We start from the raw sequence: 19,622 nt of genomic DNA, 5'->3' as shown, positions 1-19,622 counted from the left end.
GCCCAGTGGGAGCCCCTTCCAAAGGAGGCGATTTCCTGAGTGTTGGTGGTGAAACGGAACCTTGCGCTGGACAGGTCTAGACACCGTCTTCTCTCTGCCCCTTGCTGGGTGGCTCCAGGCTCTCACCCTGGCCCTCACTTGCCTCGTCTGGGATATCGGATAGCGGTAATTAGCACCCAAGGCAGGTGGACTGGGAGCCGAGAGGGTTTGTTGCACACACGCACCACAACTGTTAAGGTTACAACTTCTATGGCTGTGTCCAGACTTTCTCATTGGTGGTTTGCTGGGGACCTTACCATTCCCTACCAGACCCCAAGGAGAACTAATGTTAGGCTCTGTGAGGTGAAGGCCTCTGTGGGGAGTTTCCCCCTCTCTTGCATTCTGGTCCTTTCCCTTTGGTAGGACCACCCCCTACCCTGAAGCAGCCCCACCTCCCAGCATCCCAGCATCCCTGGCCGCTTAGCTTGGCTGCTGGCTATGCTGGCACAGCCCCTGGCCTGCTGGTGAGCTATAAATAGCTCCTGCACCCACGGTCTTGGCAAGGTGCTCCTGGCGTGGGTGCAGAGGACAGTGGAGAAGAGGCAGCTGAGCCTGCTGTCCTTGCCAGGTCCACAGCTGGCTGGAGTAAGAAGCAGAAGCCTGTACCACAATCTCATGGGCCTAGTGAGCTGAGGAGAACCTTGAGAACAGGGTTCAGTAGGCCCTACATGGGCAGCCAGGGCTGATTGTGAGCTCTGGGCACTATGTCTGGAACCCAGGATCGGAACGGTACAGAGAATGGGAACACGAGTGGCCACTGAGGGTGTGTGAGGCCCATGAACTCGGGGGCCGAGGCGAGTAGGCCTGCCTGATCGCTCCTGCCCTAAGCCGGGCTGACCATATCCCTAGAAGGACAAAGGCAAGGAGGGTATAGAGCCTAGAACTACGCCACCATTTCATTAAATCTTGAAACTTTAGCCCCAAGCCTGTAGACAAGCATTCTGGAGGAAAACACCATGCTTCCAGTCAGACGGCTCCCTTCTAGCCATTAGCAGACAGAAGGGGACGTGTCTGTGGTCTATGGACCTCCTTTTTCACAGGTAGAGTGGAATCCAGTTCCCGCCTGTAGCTCGCCAACTGGCCTAAGGGAGGAAGAGACTCCCCGAGGGTATTTTGACTGAGGTTGAATCAGCCCCAGAGGATTCAGTAGTCTGTGACCAAGTTCCTACAGACTACTTCCACCTGACTCTGCTGTCTGTCCCCAGGCTGCCCTGCCCTCCAGCCAGACACACCAGGCTCTCAGCCCCAGCCCATGGACCTGCGAGTGGGCCAAAGGCCCACAGTGGAGCCGCCACCAGAGCCTGCACTGCTGACCCTGCAGCACCCTCAGCGCCTGCACCGCCATCTCTTCCTAGCAGGCTTGCAACAGCAACAGCGCTCAGCTGAGCCCATGAGGGTAAAGACAGAACTCCACTGACACACCCCAGCCTCCCTAGACCTTAGCTCTGTCCTTTACTCCTGCCCCTCCTGAGCTGCCAGCTCTGTCCACAGCTCTCCATGGACCCACCGCTGCCGGAGCTGCAGGGGGCACAGCAGGAGCAAGAACTTCGGCAACTTCTCAATAAAGACAAGAGCAAGCGAAGTAAGAAGAGGGGGCTCATCTCCCCTCTTCTCTGCCTGGGCATCTGGGAGGGATGAGTGGGAAGGGCACCATTTACTTGGATGCCCTCTGTTGACTCTGCCTCTGAACAGAGGTAGGTGTGGGAGTGTCTAGAGGCTTCACAGGAGGGATGGGGCCTCAGGGTTAGCTAGCTCTCTTGCCTGAGGAGTCCCTGAGACATAGTGTACTGAAAATGTGGCCCTGGCAATTTGCAGAGAATGTACCCAAGAGGCTTTCTATCCACCCGTTGCCAGCCTTCCCATTTCTCTGCTCCACAGGTGCCGTAGCCAGCAGTGTGGTCAAGCAGAAACTGGCTGAAGTGATCCTGAAGAAACAGCAGGCAGCCCTTGAGAGAACAGTCCACCCCAGCAGCCCCAGTATCCCCTACAGGTAGCTCACTGTCCCTCAGGTCCTTTTTGTACCCCCTCTTCCCTACATACTCACCTGTGGGTGTGTACTTGTGGGTATGCACCTGTGGGTATGCACCTGTGAGTGTGCACCTGCGGGTGTGCACCTGTGGGTATGCACCTGTGGGTGTGCACCTGTGAGTGTGTACCTGTGAGTGTGTACTTGTGAGTGTGCACCTGTGGGTATGCACCTGTGGGTGTGCACCTGTGAGTGTGCATATGGCCCCTCTCCTCCTCCATGCCCATCACCTTTTTCTTACTCTGTGCCTGAATATAATCTCTCCAATCCCCCTCAACCCATACCTGCCCTCCTCTCCCCTTCAGTTTTCTCCCTACATCTCACCTGAAGCCCTTCACATGCACAGAAACTCTGGTTCCTAAAAAGGTTCCTGGCACAGGTGGCACTGAGTCTCCCAGGAGCCCTAAGCTCCAAGGCTTGGGCTTAATACCTTTAGCATGGTGACCCACTACTGCCACCTGGAGATGAGTCCTGTCATGCTGGCTCCACACTGCCCAGCTCTGTTAGTGGCAGGCAGGCTTAGGAAAGCACCTGTGCGGAGAGAAATTGCAGGGCCTCGGGCATCCTAGGCTTCTGAAGTAGCCTTGACACTCACCCCACAGAACTCTTGAGCCCTTGGACACAGAGGGTGCTGCCCGCTCCGTGCTTAGCAGCTTCCTGCCTCCTGTTCCCAGCCTGCCCACTGAACCCCCGGAACATTTTCCCCTGCGTAAAACAGGTGAGCTGGGCAGATAGAGACCTCCGAGGGGCTTAAACAAAGGGCTTCAGATTTAGATCAGGAGTATGGGGTTGGGGGTTTGGGACAGTTGGCACACTGCTTGTTACACACACACACACACACACACACACACACACACACACACACACACACACTGGCTTTGCCTTTTCTCTCTCTAACCCATAGAGAAAGGGTGTTAAAGGGCACAGAAGAGGCCCGGCATGGTAGTGCAGCACTCAGTAGGCAGAGGCAGGTGGAGCTCTGTGAGTTTGAGGTCATCCTGGTCTACATCGTGAGACTCTGCCTCAAAAACGGAAAGAGAGAGTAGAGGGAGAGGTAGAGAAGGGTGGCTGGCCTATCGTCAGAGTGACACTAGTCCCCCCCCCCCCGCATCCTCCCCCCCCCGCATCCTCCCCCCCCACGCTCTGCACTCTCTCCCCCTCCCCCGAAGTGTCTGAGCCGAACCTGAAGCTGCGCTACAAACCCAAGAAATCCCTGGAGAGGCGTAAGAATCCCCTGCTCAGGAAGGAGAGCGCCCCACCCAGTCTTCGGAGGAGGCCTGCTGAGACTCTTGGAGGTAAGAGCCCAGCGAGGGGCTCAGGAGTCCCCTCCACGCTGTGGTCCCTTCTTCTGGCCGGGTTCCTCCCACGTGGGATTGCTGACTTTGTACCTGGGGCGTCTCACACACCTGTTTGCGGGAGGGCGAGTTGAGGCGAAAACCTAACCCTGCGGAGTCTCCAGAGTTAACATTTGCTGGGGAAGTGAGAGCTGCATGAAATGACTTCGCAGAGGTGCTGTGCTGGTCCGCAGCTTTCTAGACCCCCAGAAAGAAGGCAGTAATACACACAGAAGGAAAGGAGCTGTAACTCGGAGTCCTGCCCAGGGCCGGCCATTCCTGACCCCTGACCGTGCCTTCCTTTTTCCTCTGCCCTCAGATTCCTCCCCCAGTAGTAGCAGCACACCTGCGTCAGGGTGCAGCTCCCCCAATGACAGCGAGCATGGCCCTAACCCTGCCCTGGGCTCAGAGGTAAGGCCTTGTTGGGCACTGGGCTCTCTTGGGGCAGTTCTGAGTCTCAGCCTCCCTCCCCCGCCCCCAACCCCCCCCCCCCGCAAGTGGCCTGGCTGGCCTGAGGCTTCAGGGGCTGGACAGTCTCTAGCAGGACCTCTTGGGTGTTCTGGGGACGGCATACCAGAGGTAGAGTTCCAGGACTGGTGACCCGTCACCCTGCTCCCCATGGCAGGCGCTCTTGGGCCAGCGGCTGCGGCTGCAGGAGACTTCTTTGGCCCCGTTCGCTTTGCCGACAGTGTCCTTGCTGCCCGCAATCACACTGGGGCTGCCTGCCCCTGCCAGGGTGAGTGGCTGGGGCACCCTGCCCCCGCTCCGTGCTTCTTGGCCTCTTTCCTGCCTGTGTCCTGTTACCTCACCTTCATCTTCCTCTCCCGGAATCCTCTCCAACTCTGACTTTACCTTTCTTTCAGGCTGATGGTGACCGCAGGACCCATTCAACTTTGGGCCCTCGGGGTCCTGTCCTAGGGAACCCCCATGCTCCCCTCTTCCTGCACCATGGTTTGGAGCCAGAGGCTGGGGGCACCTTACCCTCTCGCCTGCAGCCCATTCTCCTGCTGGATCCCTCAGTCTCTCATGCCCCACTGTGGACTGGTGAGTCTTGCTGCTTCTCTCAGAATGGGCAGGATTTATGCACCCCACAAAGGGCCGAGCTCTGGGAAAACCCCATCTTCCAATCCCTCACTGTCTATATCTCCTTGCCAAGTCTTGCCTCCACTTGATGCCCTGTCTCCTTCCGTGGCTCCCAGGGTTCCTTCCTTACATCTATTTCATTCTTTCCAGTGCCCGGGCTCGGGCCCTTGCCCTTCCACTTTGCCCAGCCCTTACTGACCACCGAGCGGCTCTCTGGGTCAGGCCTCCATCGGCCACTTAACCGGACCCGCTCAGAGCCCCTGCCCCCCAGCGCCACTGCCTCCCCTCTGCTGGGCCCCCTCCAGCCCCGCCAGGATCGGCTCAAACCTCATGTCCAGCTGATCAAGGTGAGGGGAACCGGATCTGGGTGGCGCTAAGGCATGCCTAACTGAGCCCCCTGTGGACTGAAAGAAGAGTACTTAGGCAGAAGAAGGGCCTGGAGGGCTAGAGAAATGGCTGCCAGAGACCTAGCGAGGTGAATGTAGCCTTTTCCAACCCTCTACCTGCCACCCACACTCCTCTCTATCCCCCTTCTCAGACAGCCATCTCCCCTCCCCAGAGGCCTGCCAAGCCCAGTGAGAAGCCCCGACTGCGGCAGATACCCTCGGCTGAGGACCTAGAGACAGATGGTGGGGGAGTGGGACCTATGGCGAATGATGGCCTGGAACATAGGGAGTCAGGCCGTGGGCCGCCTGAGGGCAGAGGGGCCGTTTCTCTGCAGCAACACCAACAGGTATGGCTGTGCCCAAAGACCCTGAAGAATGTTCAGTCAGAAGGCTTGGGGCTTGGCATAGGATGGGGAAGGAAAGGGGATAGGAAATCAAGACCCACGCCAAGATGCTGATGCGCATGCGCGCGTGCACGTGCGAGCATGCATAGGCCTGTACTCCAGCAGCCCGCCTGTTTTCTCAAGTAGACCCCGTACCTGCTTCTTGGCCTTTCACAAACCACACATACTCCGTCTTCACACTTCTTTCTGCAGCTGGCTCTCTTGTATCCAAAGGTCGCTGGGGCAAGACGTGGGAGAGCAGCAGGTCCCTTGCCTTAGATTAATAGTATGGGGGTCGAGGCAGTGTTCATTTGCCCGACCACTGCAGCAGAGCTAGACACGCAAGATGCCTTGAAAGGCAGATAGTGGTCACCTTGAAGCTCTGAAGACTGAAAGGGTGAAAGCGAGGTGTGAGTTGGGCGGGGGAGGGGATATGTTCTGGGGGCTGTGAAGGAAGGAGCATCTGTAACAGGCCTCTTCTCAAAGGTCCCTTTTACAAGGATAGCATACCTTTTCAGTGAAGACTTACCTAATCATATTGTGTGACTTGATTCCCCCTTGCAAATTCATAGAGGCTTGGGACTCTATGAATTGGGAAATGCAATGGGATTCCACCAGCGGCAGCACTCGGTGGTGACCGTCTGCGCACGCATTTAGCGTCTCAGGCAGTCGCTTGTGGTTAGTGGCATAGTCCTATAAGAGGTGATCTCTGACAGTAGACTCTGGGCCCAAGAAGTTCTTGTGAGGTCGGAGCCTCAGTCTGAGTACGAGGCTTCAGGAAGGTCAAAGAACTCACTTCTGGAATTTCTCTAGAAAAGGAGTCTATCCGGAGGGTCCCTACACCTTGGGTAAAAGCAGGTGGCCAAATCTGAGAAAATGGAGCCTGTGGTCATGTTTCCTTCAGGTGCCACTCTGGGAGCAGCAGCATCTTGCTGGGCGGCTCTCCCAGGGAGGCCCCGGGGACTCTGTGCTGCTACCTCTGGCCCAGATTGGACACCGGCCCCTGTCCAGAACCCAGTCTTCCCCAGCCGCACCTGTCTCCCTGCTGAGCCCAGAGCCCACCTGTCAGACCCAAGTCCTCAACAGCTCAGAGGCACCTGCCACAGGTAAGACCAGAGGGGGACTTCGAGGGAGGCAGAAAGAGAAGGAGGTGACCGGGGCTGGAGTCCACGTCTGTGAACTGCCTTTCGGGACAGTTCCAGGGGCCGCAGAGCATGAATTCCATCTTGTTTGAACTCTATGGGGCCCATGAAGCCTGCAGATCCATCAGGATTTAAGAAACCTAAGTTGACAGTGACTAGCTTTTCGTTAAAGGACAAAGCGGGCAGTCGGGGCCAGGATAGGAATTTGAGTCCCCCACCGCGACCAGCCCTTTTAAAACAAAAGCAAACACAAAAGCAAAAGCCAAGAAAAACCAAGAACGTTACTTACTACTGCTGTGCTTGTCAGAGGAGCTCAAGAGTATGTCAAACATTGGAGAAATACAAGAAAATAATAATAATAAATAATAATATAATAAATATTATATTATAAATAATAAAAGAATAAGGGAACCACCAAGTATCTCACTGCCCTAAACTCTGTACTTCTTTCTCAGTTTTAGCTAGCCATCGTACCGGCCTAACGTCACAGACAGGAAGCTGTATTTTGCACCCGGCTGGACTGAATTTTTTTTCGATTGATTTAATTTTTTTTTTAATAGTGCTAGGAATCAGACTTAGAGTATTGTTTACGCTGGGCAACTGTTTGGTCTCCAGGCTGCTATTACCAGCTGTGTCCTCTGTCTTATCAGACGGCATCTTACTACAAAAATTCTTGAACCCTTAAAACCGAGATTCTCGAATTTTATCTTTTCTTCTTCTTTTTTTTTTTTTTTTAAGTTTAGCTTTTTAAGACAGGCCAGCCCTCCCAGGCCAGCTTTGAACTTGTAGCCGTTTTTCTCATAGATTCCCAAGTGCTAGGGTCACGGGGATAAAGTCACCACGCCCAACTCAGTATTAACTTTAATTCTTTTTTTTTTCTTCTTTCTTTTCTTTTCTTTTTTTTTTTTTTTTTTTTTTTTTGGAGCTGGGGACCGAACCCAGGGCCTTGCGCTCGCTAGGCAAGCGCTCTACCGCTGAGCTAAATCCCCAACCCCTAACTTTAATTCTTAAACACCCTAATAGTTGGGTGTTTAAACATTTTTGGTTTTAATTTTAATTTCTTTCTCTTGTTTTTGTTCTTTGTTGTTATTAGTTTTTCTTGGTTTTGTTTGTTTGGTTTTTTAGGGTTTTTTTTCTGTTGTTGTTGTTGTTGTTTTGGCTTAACAAGACAGGCTTTTTCTATGTAGCCCTGGCTGTCCTTAGAACTCCCTCTGTAGACCAGGGTGGCTTCAAACTCACAGAGTTTGCCTCTGCTTCTGGAGTGCTGTGATCCAAGGCATGACTCACTAGGCTTTAGTTTTAATTTTTTTCATTTGTTTTTGAGATAGACTCTCATTATGAGGTCCTGGCTGGCCTGCAACTTTCGAGCCTGTGATCCACCCACCTTTCCCTCCCAAGTGCTGGGATCAAAGGTGTGAACCACCACACTCGGTCTTTAAGTTTTTACTTTGGCCTGGGGTTATCTCTCCCGGGTCACTTAAGGAGTAGAATTTCTGGGTCAAACAGTGTGAGCATTCTGAAAGTCTCTGAGACGAAAACTCAATCCCACCTATGTCTCTTCTCTCCATAGACACAGACCCTTCCAGCAGCAATGTGTGTGTATAAGGTCGGGTTCTGGAGACTTCCCTTGGGGCAGACTGAAATACAGTTCCTAAGTACCCCAAAGGGTTAATTCTGGGACCTCAACACAATCTTGTAAACCTATGAAAACCACAGATGCTCAAATTCCCCATGTAAAGCACCACAGTGCTTGCGTTTAACCTATGCATATCTTCCCACATATTTAAATCATGTCTGTTTTGCTTTTAATACCTAATACGATGTGGATGCTATGCAAATCGTTTTCATGCTGTTTGCATATTGTTTTCAAGGTAAAATAGTTTTCTGAGTGTTTTCCAGTGCATTTGGGAGACTGACCACGTGGCCAGCGACTGTGGGATTCCTTCTCCCAGTCTTTAGGTTGCCCTGGAATTGTTTTTTCTCTCCGTGTTGGGAGCCCCTGGCTTTGTGACACCCAGAGGGAGATGTGTAGTAATAAATATTTAAAATTCCCAATGCGGGGGTTTCTCCCCGCCTTTGGCCATCTATGTTCCCGGATGAAAGACACAGACACAGCCTTTATATTTTAATATGTCTTAGTCAGCACAATAACTGAGTATCCATGTTGTTAGAATCCATTTTCCTACCGATAACTCCAAGTTACTACTCTTAACCCAGTTGGGTAGCCCTCTGGGCCACGTTTCCTTGGCCCTCACCCTATGGTGACTCTCCTTACCCCTCCTGTGCGGTCTTCTTCCGAGGCTGCTCCTAGCAATCTCTCAAAGCCCACGAAAACTCTTTGTCTCTTCTCCCCAGCTATTGGCTGCTGACGTCTTTATTTACCAATCAGAATTAACTGGGGGGCGGGGTCCCTCAGTGTCTTATAAGTGAGCTCTCTTTGAGGTAAGCAGGCCAACCCACTACAGAGATGTCCTGTGTTAAGTCTCTCTGGGTTTAGGGCATGAACTCTCAAAGGCATAGGAGGTGCATTGGGCCTTGTGAGGAGTAAGAGTACCCAGAAGGCAATGTGCAGCGGCCGTGCGGCAGGCACTGGCCTGGTGTGGATATCAGGTTATCAGAAGCATTTAGGCCTGTGCATAGGGAAACATAGCTCTTCACAGAAGGGTTGGAAAGGAAACGCAGACGTTCACGCGCCTGGAAAAGGCAGCAAAGGAGGTACGCATGTCTGGCTCCCCGGCTGTGGGCTGGTCTCCATCTGTAGCCACCGGGGAGGTCTCCCTGGCGTTCCAGCCCTGGCGTCTGCTTCTTGCAGGGCTGGTCTATGACTCGGTGATGCTGAAACACCAATGTTCCTGTGGAGACAACAGCAAGCATCCCGAGCACGCAGGCCGCATCCAGAGCATCTGGTCCCGGCTGCAGGAACGGGGTCTCCGCAGCCAGTGTGAGGTGAGGAGGTGGGACTATGCAAAATAGGCTGTGGGACGCCTTAGGGCCAGCAAGGGATGGGAGAGTGGGCGATCTGGTGGTGGCCTGGGCATGGGTGAGCAAGCCTTAGGAGCTCTGTGGGCCCTTTCTCAGTGTCTCCGAGGCCGAAAGGCTTCCCTAGAAGAGCTGCAGTCAGTCCACTCTGAAAGGCACGTGCTCCTCTACGGCACAAACCCACTCAGCCGCCTCAAACTGGATAACGGGAAGCTTACAGGTAGGGAAGGGAGACAGATGACATCTGACCCTGAGTCGCCCCAAACTTGCCCATCTCTCCCACTTGTGTGCTCTTGGCCCAGCTGAACCCCTTCAGCTTCCTGGATATTCCCATGCCGGTTGCCGTATCCCCTTGCCCGCAATCCCCGTACCCCCTGTCATCACCCGTCCGCGGTCCATACCTCCATAGTCCTCCCCGTCCCCGTTGCCCACCTCCACCTCCACATCTCCCCGTACTGCCTCTCCCTGCATAGCTATTTATCTTAGAGCATCCGTGTTCCTTACTCACGTGACCTGGGCTTTTCCCCACAGGACTCCTGGCCCAGCGGACGTTTGTGATGCTACCCTGTGGCGGGGTTGGGGTAAGTATGCCTAGAGATCTCGAGTGGGCATTGCCAAGGCCTTTCAGCCTTCGTTCGGTTCTCTCGGCCCATTGCCACCCCTCTGCCACCTGAAACTTGTGGTTCTGCCAGAGTCGGGAAGGCAGGGCCTTTCCCTTTCTGGTCTTCTATCTGGAAGCACCTTGTGATAGGTGTGTCCCAGTACCATAAGTGTCCCATGAGTGTGGAGCCCAGGGCCTCTCAGTTAGAAAGTATTTGGTAGGTGTTGAGTGAGGCTCGAGGTAGGGTCATACTGAGGCTAGACACTGCCCCTTTGATAGACCCCAGGGGTCAAGCATTGGCCATTCCACACTGGCTCTCAGAGTTGGCAGCTCTGCCTGCCCAGGAGTGGGCCTCTCTCAGAGACTCGAGGTGTGCCTTACTCGACCTCCAGACCTCGTGTGGAGCTGTGGGGTACCTCCCATGTACTTAGAGGTGTAGGACCTCCCGATCCAGGACACGGATTTCCAACCCTCTAGCTTTGCTTGCCTCCGCATCGCCTGCTGGGGGGTCTTTCTGCTGCCTCTGACATGGCTCTCCCGTCGTTGTGGTGCCAGGCTAGGTGTGTGGCAGTGAGGTGGAAGCCGAGCCCAGGAGAGCAAGCGGGAGCTGTTAAGGGGACTGTTGGGGAGCCAGCCAGTGCCCTGTTCACAACTCCCCATTTCTTGCCACTTTCTGGTTTTTCCAACTGTTGTTGCTTCTGTTTTCTCCTCCCTCCTCTCCCTTTCTGTCCTTTCTCTCTCTCTCTCTCCAGCCTCTTGCGACTCTTTCTGCCTTCCTCGCCTCTCTCCGTCCGCCTCGCCCTTCCCATCTCCCCATCATGCCCCCCGGCCCCTCCCTAGCCTTGAGGCCCAGGGACTGGGTTTGGGGGGCCTCCCAGCCTGGGCTAGGGGCCCCGTGTGGAAGACAGTGGTGCAGACGGCCCCTCCAGCTCCGACCGTCCCGCAGGGTCAGCAGAGTCAGCTGGGGCTTAAAACCCCTCCCGGCCCAAACCCCAATCCCGCCCAGGTAACGCCATGCCCCCTCCCCTGACTGGGGAGGCAGAGTGCTGGCCACACACGAGCTGGTGCTGGGACTTACACTGGGAAGAAGTTCTCCCGGGACTGGGGGACACAGGAGGCCTTGCCTTTGGGCGGTGGGGCACTGGGGAGGCAGCTTTGTCTGCCCAGCTCCCTGCCCCTGGGGTCCTGGCCATGGGGTGGGTACTGCCTCACTGGACCCCGGCACCTACGGAAAGCACAGGATGATGCAGTCCTGACCCTGGCCCCCACAGGTAGATACTGACACCATCTGGAATGAGCTGCATTCCTCCAATGCAGCCCGCTGGGCTGCAGGCAGCGTCACCGACCTTGCCTTCAAAGTCGCTTCCCGAGAGCTAAAGGTAAGAACTTTAGATGAAAGGCCGGTAAGCTAAATCGTTGGTGCCGGGGTGATGGAAGTGAGTCCACACTCCAAGCGTTCGACTTCCCATTGCTTGTGGGTGTTGCCTCTGGGTTTTGAAAGGGAAATCGGGGCTGGAAGCAAGGTAAGGCAGTTGGTCATCCTGATTTGAAAATCCCAGCCCTACCGCGTACAGCCACAGAACTTGGGTTGTTTAATTCACTAAGCTTTGCTTTCTTGTCTGTCAACTGGGGAGGGTGATGATGTCTTGTGCTCTAGGGATGCCGCGAGGAGCAAATGGAGTATCAGTGATGTACTGGGCACAGGACCAGGCACGTGGTTTTCTCTAGTAGTTAATAGGTGTCACTGTGATGACAGCCAGGAGCTACCAGGGAGGGGTGCTGTGCTCAAGTGCAGCCCATAAGTGATGACAGCAGTGTGGAGGAGAGGTCTGGACGTCTCAATGGTGCACGCTGCTGCCCCACCCCTGCCTTTTAATCCTTAGAGAAGGCCGCTGGGATGGAAAGCAGGCTCTCGGGCAGATGAGGACTGAGAGACGGCTACTGAACTGATAAATGCTTCTCCTCCCCTTTCAGAATGGCTTTGCTGTGGTGCGGCCTCCAGGACACCATGCAGATCATTCTACAGCCATGTAAGCCATTAGCGGGGTGGACCTATGTGGCGTGAGGTGGAGGCAGCCCTCCGAAGCCCTCCTGGAGGCGGAGTAGCAGGAGGATGGGCTGGCAGGACCCTCTCTCCTTCCTCCAGGGGCTTTTGCTTCTTCAACTCTGTGGCCATCGCCTGCCGACAGCTGCAGCAACACGGCAAAGCCAGCAAGATCCTCATTGTCGACTGGGTAGGTCCTGGCTGCTCTAACATCAGAGCCAAACTTGATGAACCCTGAGAACCCTGCAGAACCCTGAGCCTGCCATTGACGATGTGGCTGCATGTCTGAGTTTGGCATTAGCCTCTGCCTTACTAAAATCTGGGTGAACGCAGCACCCAAATCATAGAACTGCCGGGAGGCAGGTGTGTGCACTGTACACTCCTGTGGGGGGTGGGAGTTCGTTTACTGTCTTTAACCTCTGTTGGCTTCTTTTGGGTAGGGCAAGCCATTTCCCCTCCACAGAGTAGGCCCCGCAGTAATATCTAAGACCAGTAGGTCATCAGTCACATCCAGACACCAACAGTAGCCCATTCACAGCCCTGACTGTAGCCCATTTCACAGATGAGGAACGCACCTACAGAGATCGCTACGGCGACTAGTCACTCACCTCGTGAGATGGGAGACCCAAGATGGGAGGGCTGGTCATTTAGCTCTGGGGCCCATGGCTCTAACCACCAAGCTGGGTGTCATCTGCACGGACAGATGTGAAAGGGACATTTATAAATAGATGCTGAGAGCCCTAGGGGGGTTTTTCACTTTTGGACCTATGTGTGGTCTGCTGAGTTGAGGGCAGGCAGCACCCAGTACTTCCTAAAGGACTGCGTCTGGGTCCCTTTAAGCTTGATCACTGCCTCATGTCTGTGCAAGACCCAGTGAGAAGACTGTGTCCATACAGAGGTAATTTATACCGCCGCCCCCTCCCCATACACGCACATATACACACGCCTATGGAGAGAGAGTGTCTTTGCTAGGTATGTTCGCACAAGCCTTTAATTCCCAGTACCTTGGAGTCAGACAGGTGGGTCTCTGTGAGCTCAAATCCAGCCTGGTCTACATAATGAGTCCAGGCCACTCTGGTCTACATGGTGAGTCCCTGGCCAGCCTACGTAGTGAGACCCTGTCACAGGATAGGAAGTATCGTTCCATATGTAGATGGGGGAACCACTGCCGGACATTACCTGGGGCAACTCAAGTCATGTGAGCCCAGACACTGTAGTTTCCTGACCCCACCAGTCTAGAGTCTCAGTGCTCAGCGTGGTTACTGACCTTGAAATCCTTCCAGCATGGCCTTACCTTCATCTTTCTGCTTCTGGATTTACCCTTCCCCACTGCCCTCTGTACTGTACAGGATGTTCACCATGGCAACGGCACACAGCAGACTTTCTATCAGGACCCCAGGGTGCTCTACATATCCCTTCATCGCCATGACGATGGCAACTTCTTCCCGGGCAGTGGGGCCGTGGATGAGGTAAGTGCCTGTTGTGTCCGTATCTTCCGGTCCATTGACTTTCACCCTGGACTCTCTCTGCCCGTCCTGTGTGACCCTGAGCAAGTGGCATCTCCTTTCTGAGCCCCAGCCTCCCTATCTGGAAAGTGAAGAAGTTAGATGAGCTTGGGACTCCGTCCTCCTCACGTCTGCCTTGCGTCCCATTTTCTAGGTGGGAACCGGCAGTGGCGAGGGCTTCAACGTCAATGTGGCTTGGGCTGGGGGCTTGGATCCACCCATGGGGGATCCTGAGTACCTGGCTGCTTTCAGGTAAGTCCTCTGGGGTCTAGAGGAAGCCAGTCCAGCAAGACTACCTCTCCTCCCTTTCCCACAGCCCTCCGTTGGAAGCGATCAGCTGGGTTGCCAGCCTGTTCCCGTTTGGTTACTAGACATTATAGGCAAGCTCCAATTTAAAAAAAGGGGGTAGGGGGACACAGTCAAACATGGTGGCACATGCCGGTAATCCAAGGGAGGCAGAGGCAGGCAGATCGCTGAGTTTGTGACCAGCTTGTCTACATAATGCATTTCCAGATAGCCAGGGTGACACCCAGAAACCCTGTCTTGAAAAACAAAGAAAACAAAAATACAAAACCAAAAACAACAGCCAAAAGGTGTGTGTTTGGAGGGACAAGAACGAGAGAGTCAGAGTCATACGTCTTGAGGACCTTTGTGCAGATCACAACTGCCACATTTAGTCAAAGAGGGCTGCCTGGAGCCGATGGGTCACCGGCGAGAGCAGACACTTGATGTCCTCCAATGCGGTCCACATGGAGGATGGGTTTACTTTAGGAAACTGCCCTGGAAAGAGCTTTGAGCTCTCGAAAGGAGCCCTTGTCTCCTTCACCCCAGGTCCCCGCATCTGTTTAGGAAAGCGGAACCCTAGAATTAGATGTTAGTCCTTTTCTGGAGGTTCTCTCCGTGAACATTAACTCTGCAGGAGCCCCGAGTGGGACTTCATGGCATCTGTGCTGGGCTTAAATGACAAAATGGACACCAGTGTTGGGGTCAGGGGCAGACAGGGAGGAAGAGGAAGGATAGAGTTTGGCAGCTCCAGACCAGAGGGTCTAGTCCCCCTTGATTGCTCTCAGGCAGCAAGTTGCCCAGGACAGCTCTACTGTGTGCTCAGTTCCAGCCAAAGTGCTGGCTGTTTTCAGTCCCCAGGGCTGAGTGAACAGAGCAGGCCCTGTCCGTGTAGCTGGCTGTGCGAAGCACACACTGTGCTTGCAACCACACTTCTTTGTCCTTGATGTCTCTGCTTCGTCCTGCCTGTTGCTGGTTAAATTCTCCGTATGGCTGAGTCCAAGGCTGGGGAAGCAGAGCCACAGGCAGGGTGAAGGAAATCAGAGACACTGTGCTTCTTGGTGTCCTACGGGCCGGAGTCCTCAGCAAAGTTGGCAGGAGGGGCTAGCATGGGCTAGCCTGCACCATGGGTTGGGCCGGGTTGATGACGCCTCTCCCTGCAACTTTAGGATAGTGGTGATGCCCATTGCCCGCGAGTTTGCTCCAGACCTGGTCCTGGTGTCCGCTGGGTTTGACGCTGCAGAGGGTCATCCAGCCCCGCTGGGCGGCTACCATGTTTCTGCCAAATGTAAGGGGGGCCTCAGCTGTGGGGCAATTGTGAGGGATAAACCAGGCCGGGTGGGGGACAGGAATGCACTGCCAAAATGCAAGGGGCAGGAGGCAGTGGCCGAGGTCCGGGGCTACATGTTGTAAGGTATGGAGCAGTGCTGGAGGCTACCACAGCCTCATGGCCCAGACCTGCTTCTCAGAATCAGGTCATAGGTCAGACCCCTGGAGACTTAGGTCTGCCAGATGGAAGCCCAGTGGTAGAAGCCCAGTCTCCAGACTGAGCTTCCGAGGGAGGAAGTTAGAAGATTGACGTTGTTCCCAGAATGGATCTGTTGGTGCAGTCCACCATGCCCCAGGGCCTGGGGACAAAGAGGTAGTTGTGGGTCCAGTGAGAGAGACTTGGGCTGACGGCGGTGATGCTGGGATTCAAGTCTCAGCCCTGCCGCCTTCTGGCTGTGGGACCTTGCATGGAAGATCCTGAGCTGCTCAAAGCATAGGATGAAGCATACGGATGGGTTTGGCATGGGGATCTAGTCTTTGAGACACTGTCCATAAAGGAAGTTGCAAAAGGGAAATGGTAGAGGTGGGAAATGGGTCCGCCTCTCCTCCAGCCCCCTACTCTCCCTCACCTCAACCGTCTAGGCTTTGGGTACATGACACAGCAGCTGATGAGCTTGGCAGGAGGTGCGGTGGTGTTGGCCTTGGAGGGCGGCCATGACCTCACAGCCATCTGTGATGCCTCTGAGGCCTGTGTGGCAGCTCTTCTGGGCAACAAGGTAAACCCCCTGTCCCCCAGCTAGTTACATTTCAACGGTGCAAATGAGCCTGGCTCTCACAGCTGTGGGACAACAGGGTAGACAAGATGGGAAGGGATAGGGATAGGACTGTCCTCTTTTGGTAGTGTTTGGTAGGTGGGACAGTGGGAACCTCGCCAGGTCAGCTCTAGGGCGGGTGTCCTCTGACCTCGTAGAGCAAGCCAACAGGTCATGCCTGTTTGTGCAAGCTGAGTCGGGGTGCCTGATGGAATGTTTCTGCAGGTGGATCCCCTTTCACAAGAAAGCTGGAAACAGAAACCCAACCTCAATGCCATCCGCTCTCTGGAAGCCGTGGTCAGGGTGCACAGTGAGTTTTTCCCTGGGACACTTGCTGGGTCCAAACTTGGGAGAGCCTCGAGGGCCTACCATCCTGGGGCAAGGGTCTCAGAGATTCTCGTGCCAGCGAGGTCAGATGCACACTGACAGTGTCGAACAGGATTCCTAGGTACCACCACCTCAGGAATAATGGGGGGCATATCCCCATGACTGAATAACTTAGCCCTCCGGCTGGACGCACCATGAACAAAACAGCAGCCTCCTGTGGCAAGGACTGGTCTCTCATCTCTGGCTATAGTCTTGGATCAGGGGGGCTGACAGCAGCCCTCAGGCCTTGCTCGCCAAAAAAGGCTCCGTTTAACCTCTTCAGTGCTGGTCACAGGGACTGGAGAACTGTGTGAAGGACCTACCTGGGTCTCAGACTATAACCACTTGGAAGATATCCGGGGCTTGGTTGGGGAGCCAGACAGAGAACCGCAGATAGAGCTGACTGTGGAACCTCTTGTGGGCCAGGTTCTGCCCTGAGCTGGTCTATGTTTCTCATTGTGTCAAAATAGCAGGATGATGCATATCCCACGGACCAGAGGTGGCTGTTAGGATGCTTGCCCCTTCTCTGCGTCCTGGTTCTCTTACCCCCATTTTCAGCACCGGGGATTGAACCGGGGACTCTCTAGGCATTTACCCTCCTGCCGGGCTACAGCCCCAGCTCCTTAGTTGTTTGGTTTGGTTTGATACCCGGTCTCTGGGCTGTCTTCCAGCGTGTGACCCTCCTACCTCAGCTTCTGCCTGCTGGAACTGCAGGCAGTTGTTAGCATGCCTGGCTCCTAGGGGTAGGCTGGGCAGTGTGGAGGCCACATGTGGGGGGGGGGGGGAGGCTATGCTTTGAGGAGCTAAGACACAGGCTTATGAGCAAACCTTGACATAAGCCGGGATGTAGGACAAGTGACCCTACTGGTGCTTTTGGGATCCACACACCTATGGAGTGACCCCTTATTTTTGGCTTTTTGGAGACAGGGTCTTTCTCTGTATCCCTGGCTGTCCTGGGGCTCACTCTGTAGACCATGGCCTTGAACTCCCTCAGCCTCCCGAGTGCTGGGATTAAACATGTGTGCCACCATACCTTGTTTTCTTTATCTTTTTAAATTTTTTATGCGTACGGGTATTTTGTCTGCGCACCATGTGTGTGCGCCATACCCTTATCGGCCAGAAGAGGGCATCAGATCTCTGGGACCAGCGTCTGATAGAGTTGTAATCTACCAAGTCGCTGCTGAGAGTCAAACCCAGGTCCCCTGGAAGAGCGGCCAGCGCTCTTAACTGCTCAGCCATCTCCCCAGCCCTCTAGAGTGGAATTTTAGCTAAGGAGGGTGGGAGAGGGTTTTAGTTATCTGTGGAGCTGGCCTCTTAGCCATATTGAGTCTGCTCTGTTGCTCAGGGCTCTAGGGAAAGGGTGAGTTGTGAGAGGGTGCTTTGCTGGAGACGTGAGGGCAGGAGCAAGGCTGACCCCCCCCCAAGCTGATGATGTGGCCACTATTCTTGGGCTCTGGGCCCGAGTCCCCCAGTTTTGGTATTGGTCTGGGACATAACTCAGTTCGTCTTCCCCAACTGACCCAGCTTCTTGTCCTAGGGAAATACTGGGGCTGCATGCAGCGCTTGGCCTCCTGTCCAGACCCCTGGCTGCCCAGGGTGCCGGGAGCTGATGCAGAAGTGGAGGCCGTGACTGCACTGGCATCCCTTTCCGTTGGCATCCTGGCTGAAGACAGGTAATGCCAGATCCCCAGGCCAATGGCTTTCTGATCTCCTTGGATCCTCCCATCTTGAGGACCTCAGACGCTCATGCAGCTAATCTGTCTCAGGCCTTTACAGCAGAACTAGGACGGTAACCCCACCAGGGCCTGTCCACAGACCTGTGGCTCCCCCAACATCCCACCCTTGTCCCACTCCCAGGCCCTCGAAGGAGCTGATGGAAGAGGAAGAACCCATGAACCTCTAGGGTCTCAGAACAGATCAGCCTGCAGATGTGGCTCTCCTCATCACTGTTGTCAACCCTGCTCCTGGGTCTTCAGAGATCCCCTGGGCAGGTAGTCAGGTCCAGAGCACAGCCTACCCTGACGGCTATCCCAGGGAACTTGAGAAGACCACTGGGTCTGGGATGGGGGTGAGGGAGGACTCTGGGAGGAGGCAGGCTGGGCACCAGGGTCCAGCTGGGCTCTTCCAGAACAGATTAGGCCTTCTGGTGTCCAGGCCCCTAGCTGTGGCCTCCATCCCTCAGGACGGCACAGAGGGGGACTGGCTCAAGTGGGCCCATCCATAACCACTATTCTTAATGTGGCCTCAGCCGGGGTGGCCTTTCCCAGGTTCTGAAGGGCTGGAGGAATAGGAGGAGCCGAGAGTTTCCTCTCGCCTGCTTCCTCAGATGCCTTTCGGGTAGCACTGGGCTCTGAGAGCCATTCTGAGCTGCTCTCTCCCTGTGAGTAATCACCTGCAAGCCTCCCATACAGTCACTGTCCCGCCAGAAGCCACCCTCTGTGGACCATCTCAGTGCCCGGTGCAGCAGACAGGCGCTCTCTTGAGTCCTGTGTCTCCTACCCAATGGTGCCAAACCTTCATCTCCCTTCAAAAGCACAACACAATCCCAGGGATGCCTGGTCACCGCCCCCAGTATGAGCCTTCTGTTTCTGGGGTTCCCCCACCCCTCAGCTCTGACTGCTGCCCCACACAGGACTAGCTTGGCTGAGGGATAGGAAGGTGGGAGAGTAGACAGACATGGGGGAGGGGAGGCCACCCCAGAAGTCTTCAAGGCTTTTGAGGTCTAGGCCTGGGACCAAGAAAGAGTATTTTTGTGTATGTGTGTGCATGAGTGCGTGCGTGCGTGCAAGAGTGTGTATGTGTGCGCGTCTTCCCCCAACCCCACCATACCTTGTGTATGTATGCATGTTTTTGTAAAAAAGAAAAAAAAGTGAAAAAAAAAACCTTCCAAACAATATATGCTTTATTTGTGTTAAAGTCCTTGTGAGAACGCCTCCCAGATGTTGGTCCTGAATTGGACATCGTCAGTGGGTGGGTGTTCACCCAGCACCCTGCGATGGACTGGGAAAATGGACAAGTCAGGGCCTAACTAGGACTGTCTAGTCCCTTGTCCTTCCATGGCTACCTCATGCGGGAAGAAACCACTCCAAATATATGCTTGCCAACCCAAGAGAAAAAGGAGATGGCCTCGGGCTGAGCCCTACACATTGGGCCCCGTGCGATTTGGGATCAAGTTCTCAGATTCAGTTTGCCAAGACACCCCCACAAGGTCATGAAGCAGACACACCTGGGCTTAAGTCCTAGCCGGGAGATCAGTGAAGTCTTAGCCTCCTGTATCGGTAGGGGCGTCTACCAGTAGGAGGCTCTAGAAGGAGACACCATTCCTTGTCCCTTCCCGCTCTGAATGACATTTTGGGCATATGCTGTGAAGG

The 19,622-nt window shown here is 54.6% G+C and overlaps 1 protein-coding gene across 10 annotated transcripts in view; it reads left to right on the top strand.

The window, feature by feature from the left end:
• The window catches only part of Hdac7 (histone deacetylase 7), a 38,169-nt gene extending 19,022 nt beyond the window's left edge, over positions 1–19,147 (top strand). For 3 of the 10 annotated variants that reach the window (XM_006242364.5, XM_063264341.1, NM_001419534.1), the window contains 24 exons: positions 1,245–1,435; positions 1,531–1,621; positions 1,918–2,029; positions 2,668–2,783; positions 3,235–3,360; positions 3,719–3,810; positions 4,025–4,135; positions 4,263–4,443; positions 4,633–4,829; positions 5,021–5,215; positions 6,156–6,357; positions 9,206–9,339; positions 9,472–9,592; positions 9,904–9,953; positions 11,245–11,352; positions 11,948–12,003; positions 12,120–12,207; positions 13,367–13,486; positions 13,677–13,774; positions 14,974–15,092; positions 15,716–15,849; positions 16,111–16,195; positions 17,789–17,924; positions 18,109–19,147. In XM_006242364.5, the coding sequence (XP_006242426.3) occupies positions 1,245–1,435; positions 1,531–1,621; positions 1,918–2,029; positions 2,668–2,783; positions 3,235–3,360; positions 3,719–3,810; positions 4,025–4,135; positions 4,263–4,443; positions 4,633–4,829; positions 5,021–5,215; positions 6,156–6,357; positions 9,206–9,339; positions 9,472–9,592; positions 9,904–9,953; positions 11,245–11,352; positions 11,948–12,003; positions 12,120–12,207; positions 13,367–13,486; positions 13,677–13,774; positions 14,974–15,092; positions 15,716–15,849; positions 16,111–16,195; positions 17,789–17,924; positions 18,109–18,154 (2,909 nt within the window). In that variant the 3' untranslated portion in view covers positions 18,155–19,147. Of the gene's footprint in view, positions 1–1,244; positions 1,436–1,530; positions 1,622–1,917; positions 2,030–2,667; positions 2,784–3,234; positions 3,361–3,718; positions 3,811–4,024; positions 4,136–4,262; positions 4,444–4,632; positions 4,830–5,020; positions 5,216–6,155; positions 6,358–9,205; positions 9,340–9,471; positions 9,593–9,903; positions 9,954–10,725; positions 10,980–11,244; positions 11,353–11,947; positions 12,004–12,119; positions 12,208–13,366; positions 13,487–13,676; positions 13,775–14,973; positions 15,093–15,715; positions 15,850–16,110; positions 16,196–17,788; positions 17,925–18,108 lie in introns of those variants that run through there. The other 7 variants (XM_063264340.1, XM_006242365.5, XM_063264343.1 and 4 more) reach the window with 4 other exon arrangements.
• Positions 19,148–19,622: the final 475 nt, after the last annotated feature.

The sequence above is a fragment of the Rattus norvegicus genome, chromosome 7 (genome assembly GCF_036323735.1).
Source record: "Rattus norvegicus strain BN/NHsdMcwi chromosome 7, GRCr8, whole genome shotgun sequence".
Classification (NCBI taxonomy): Eukaryota; Metazoa; Chordata; class Mammalia; order Rodentia; family Muridae; genus Rattus; species Rattus norvegicus.
Note: the sequence above shows the minus strand (reverse complement) of the source record. Positions and strands in the feature narration are given on the sequence as shown.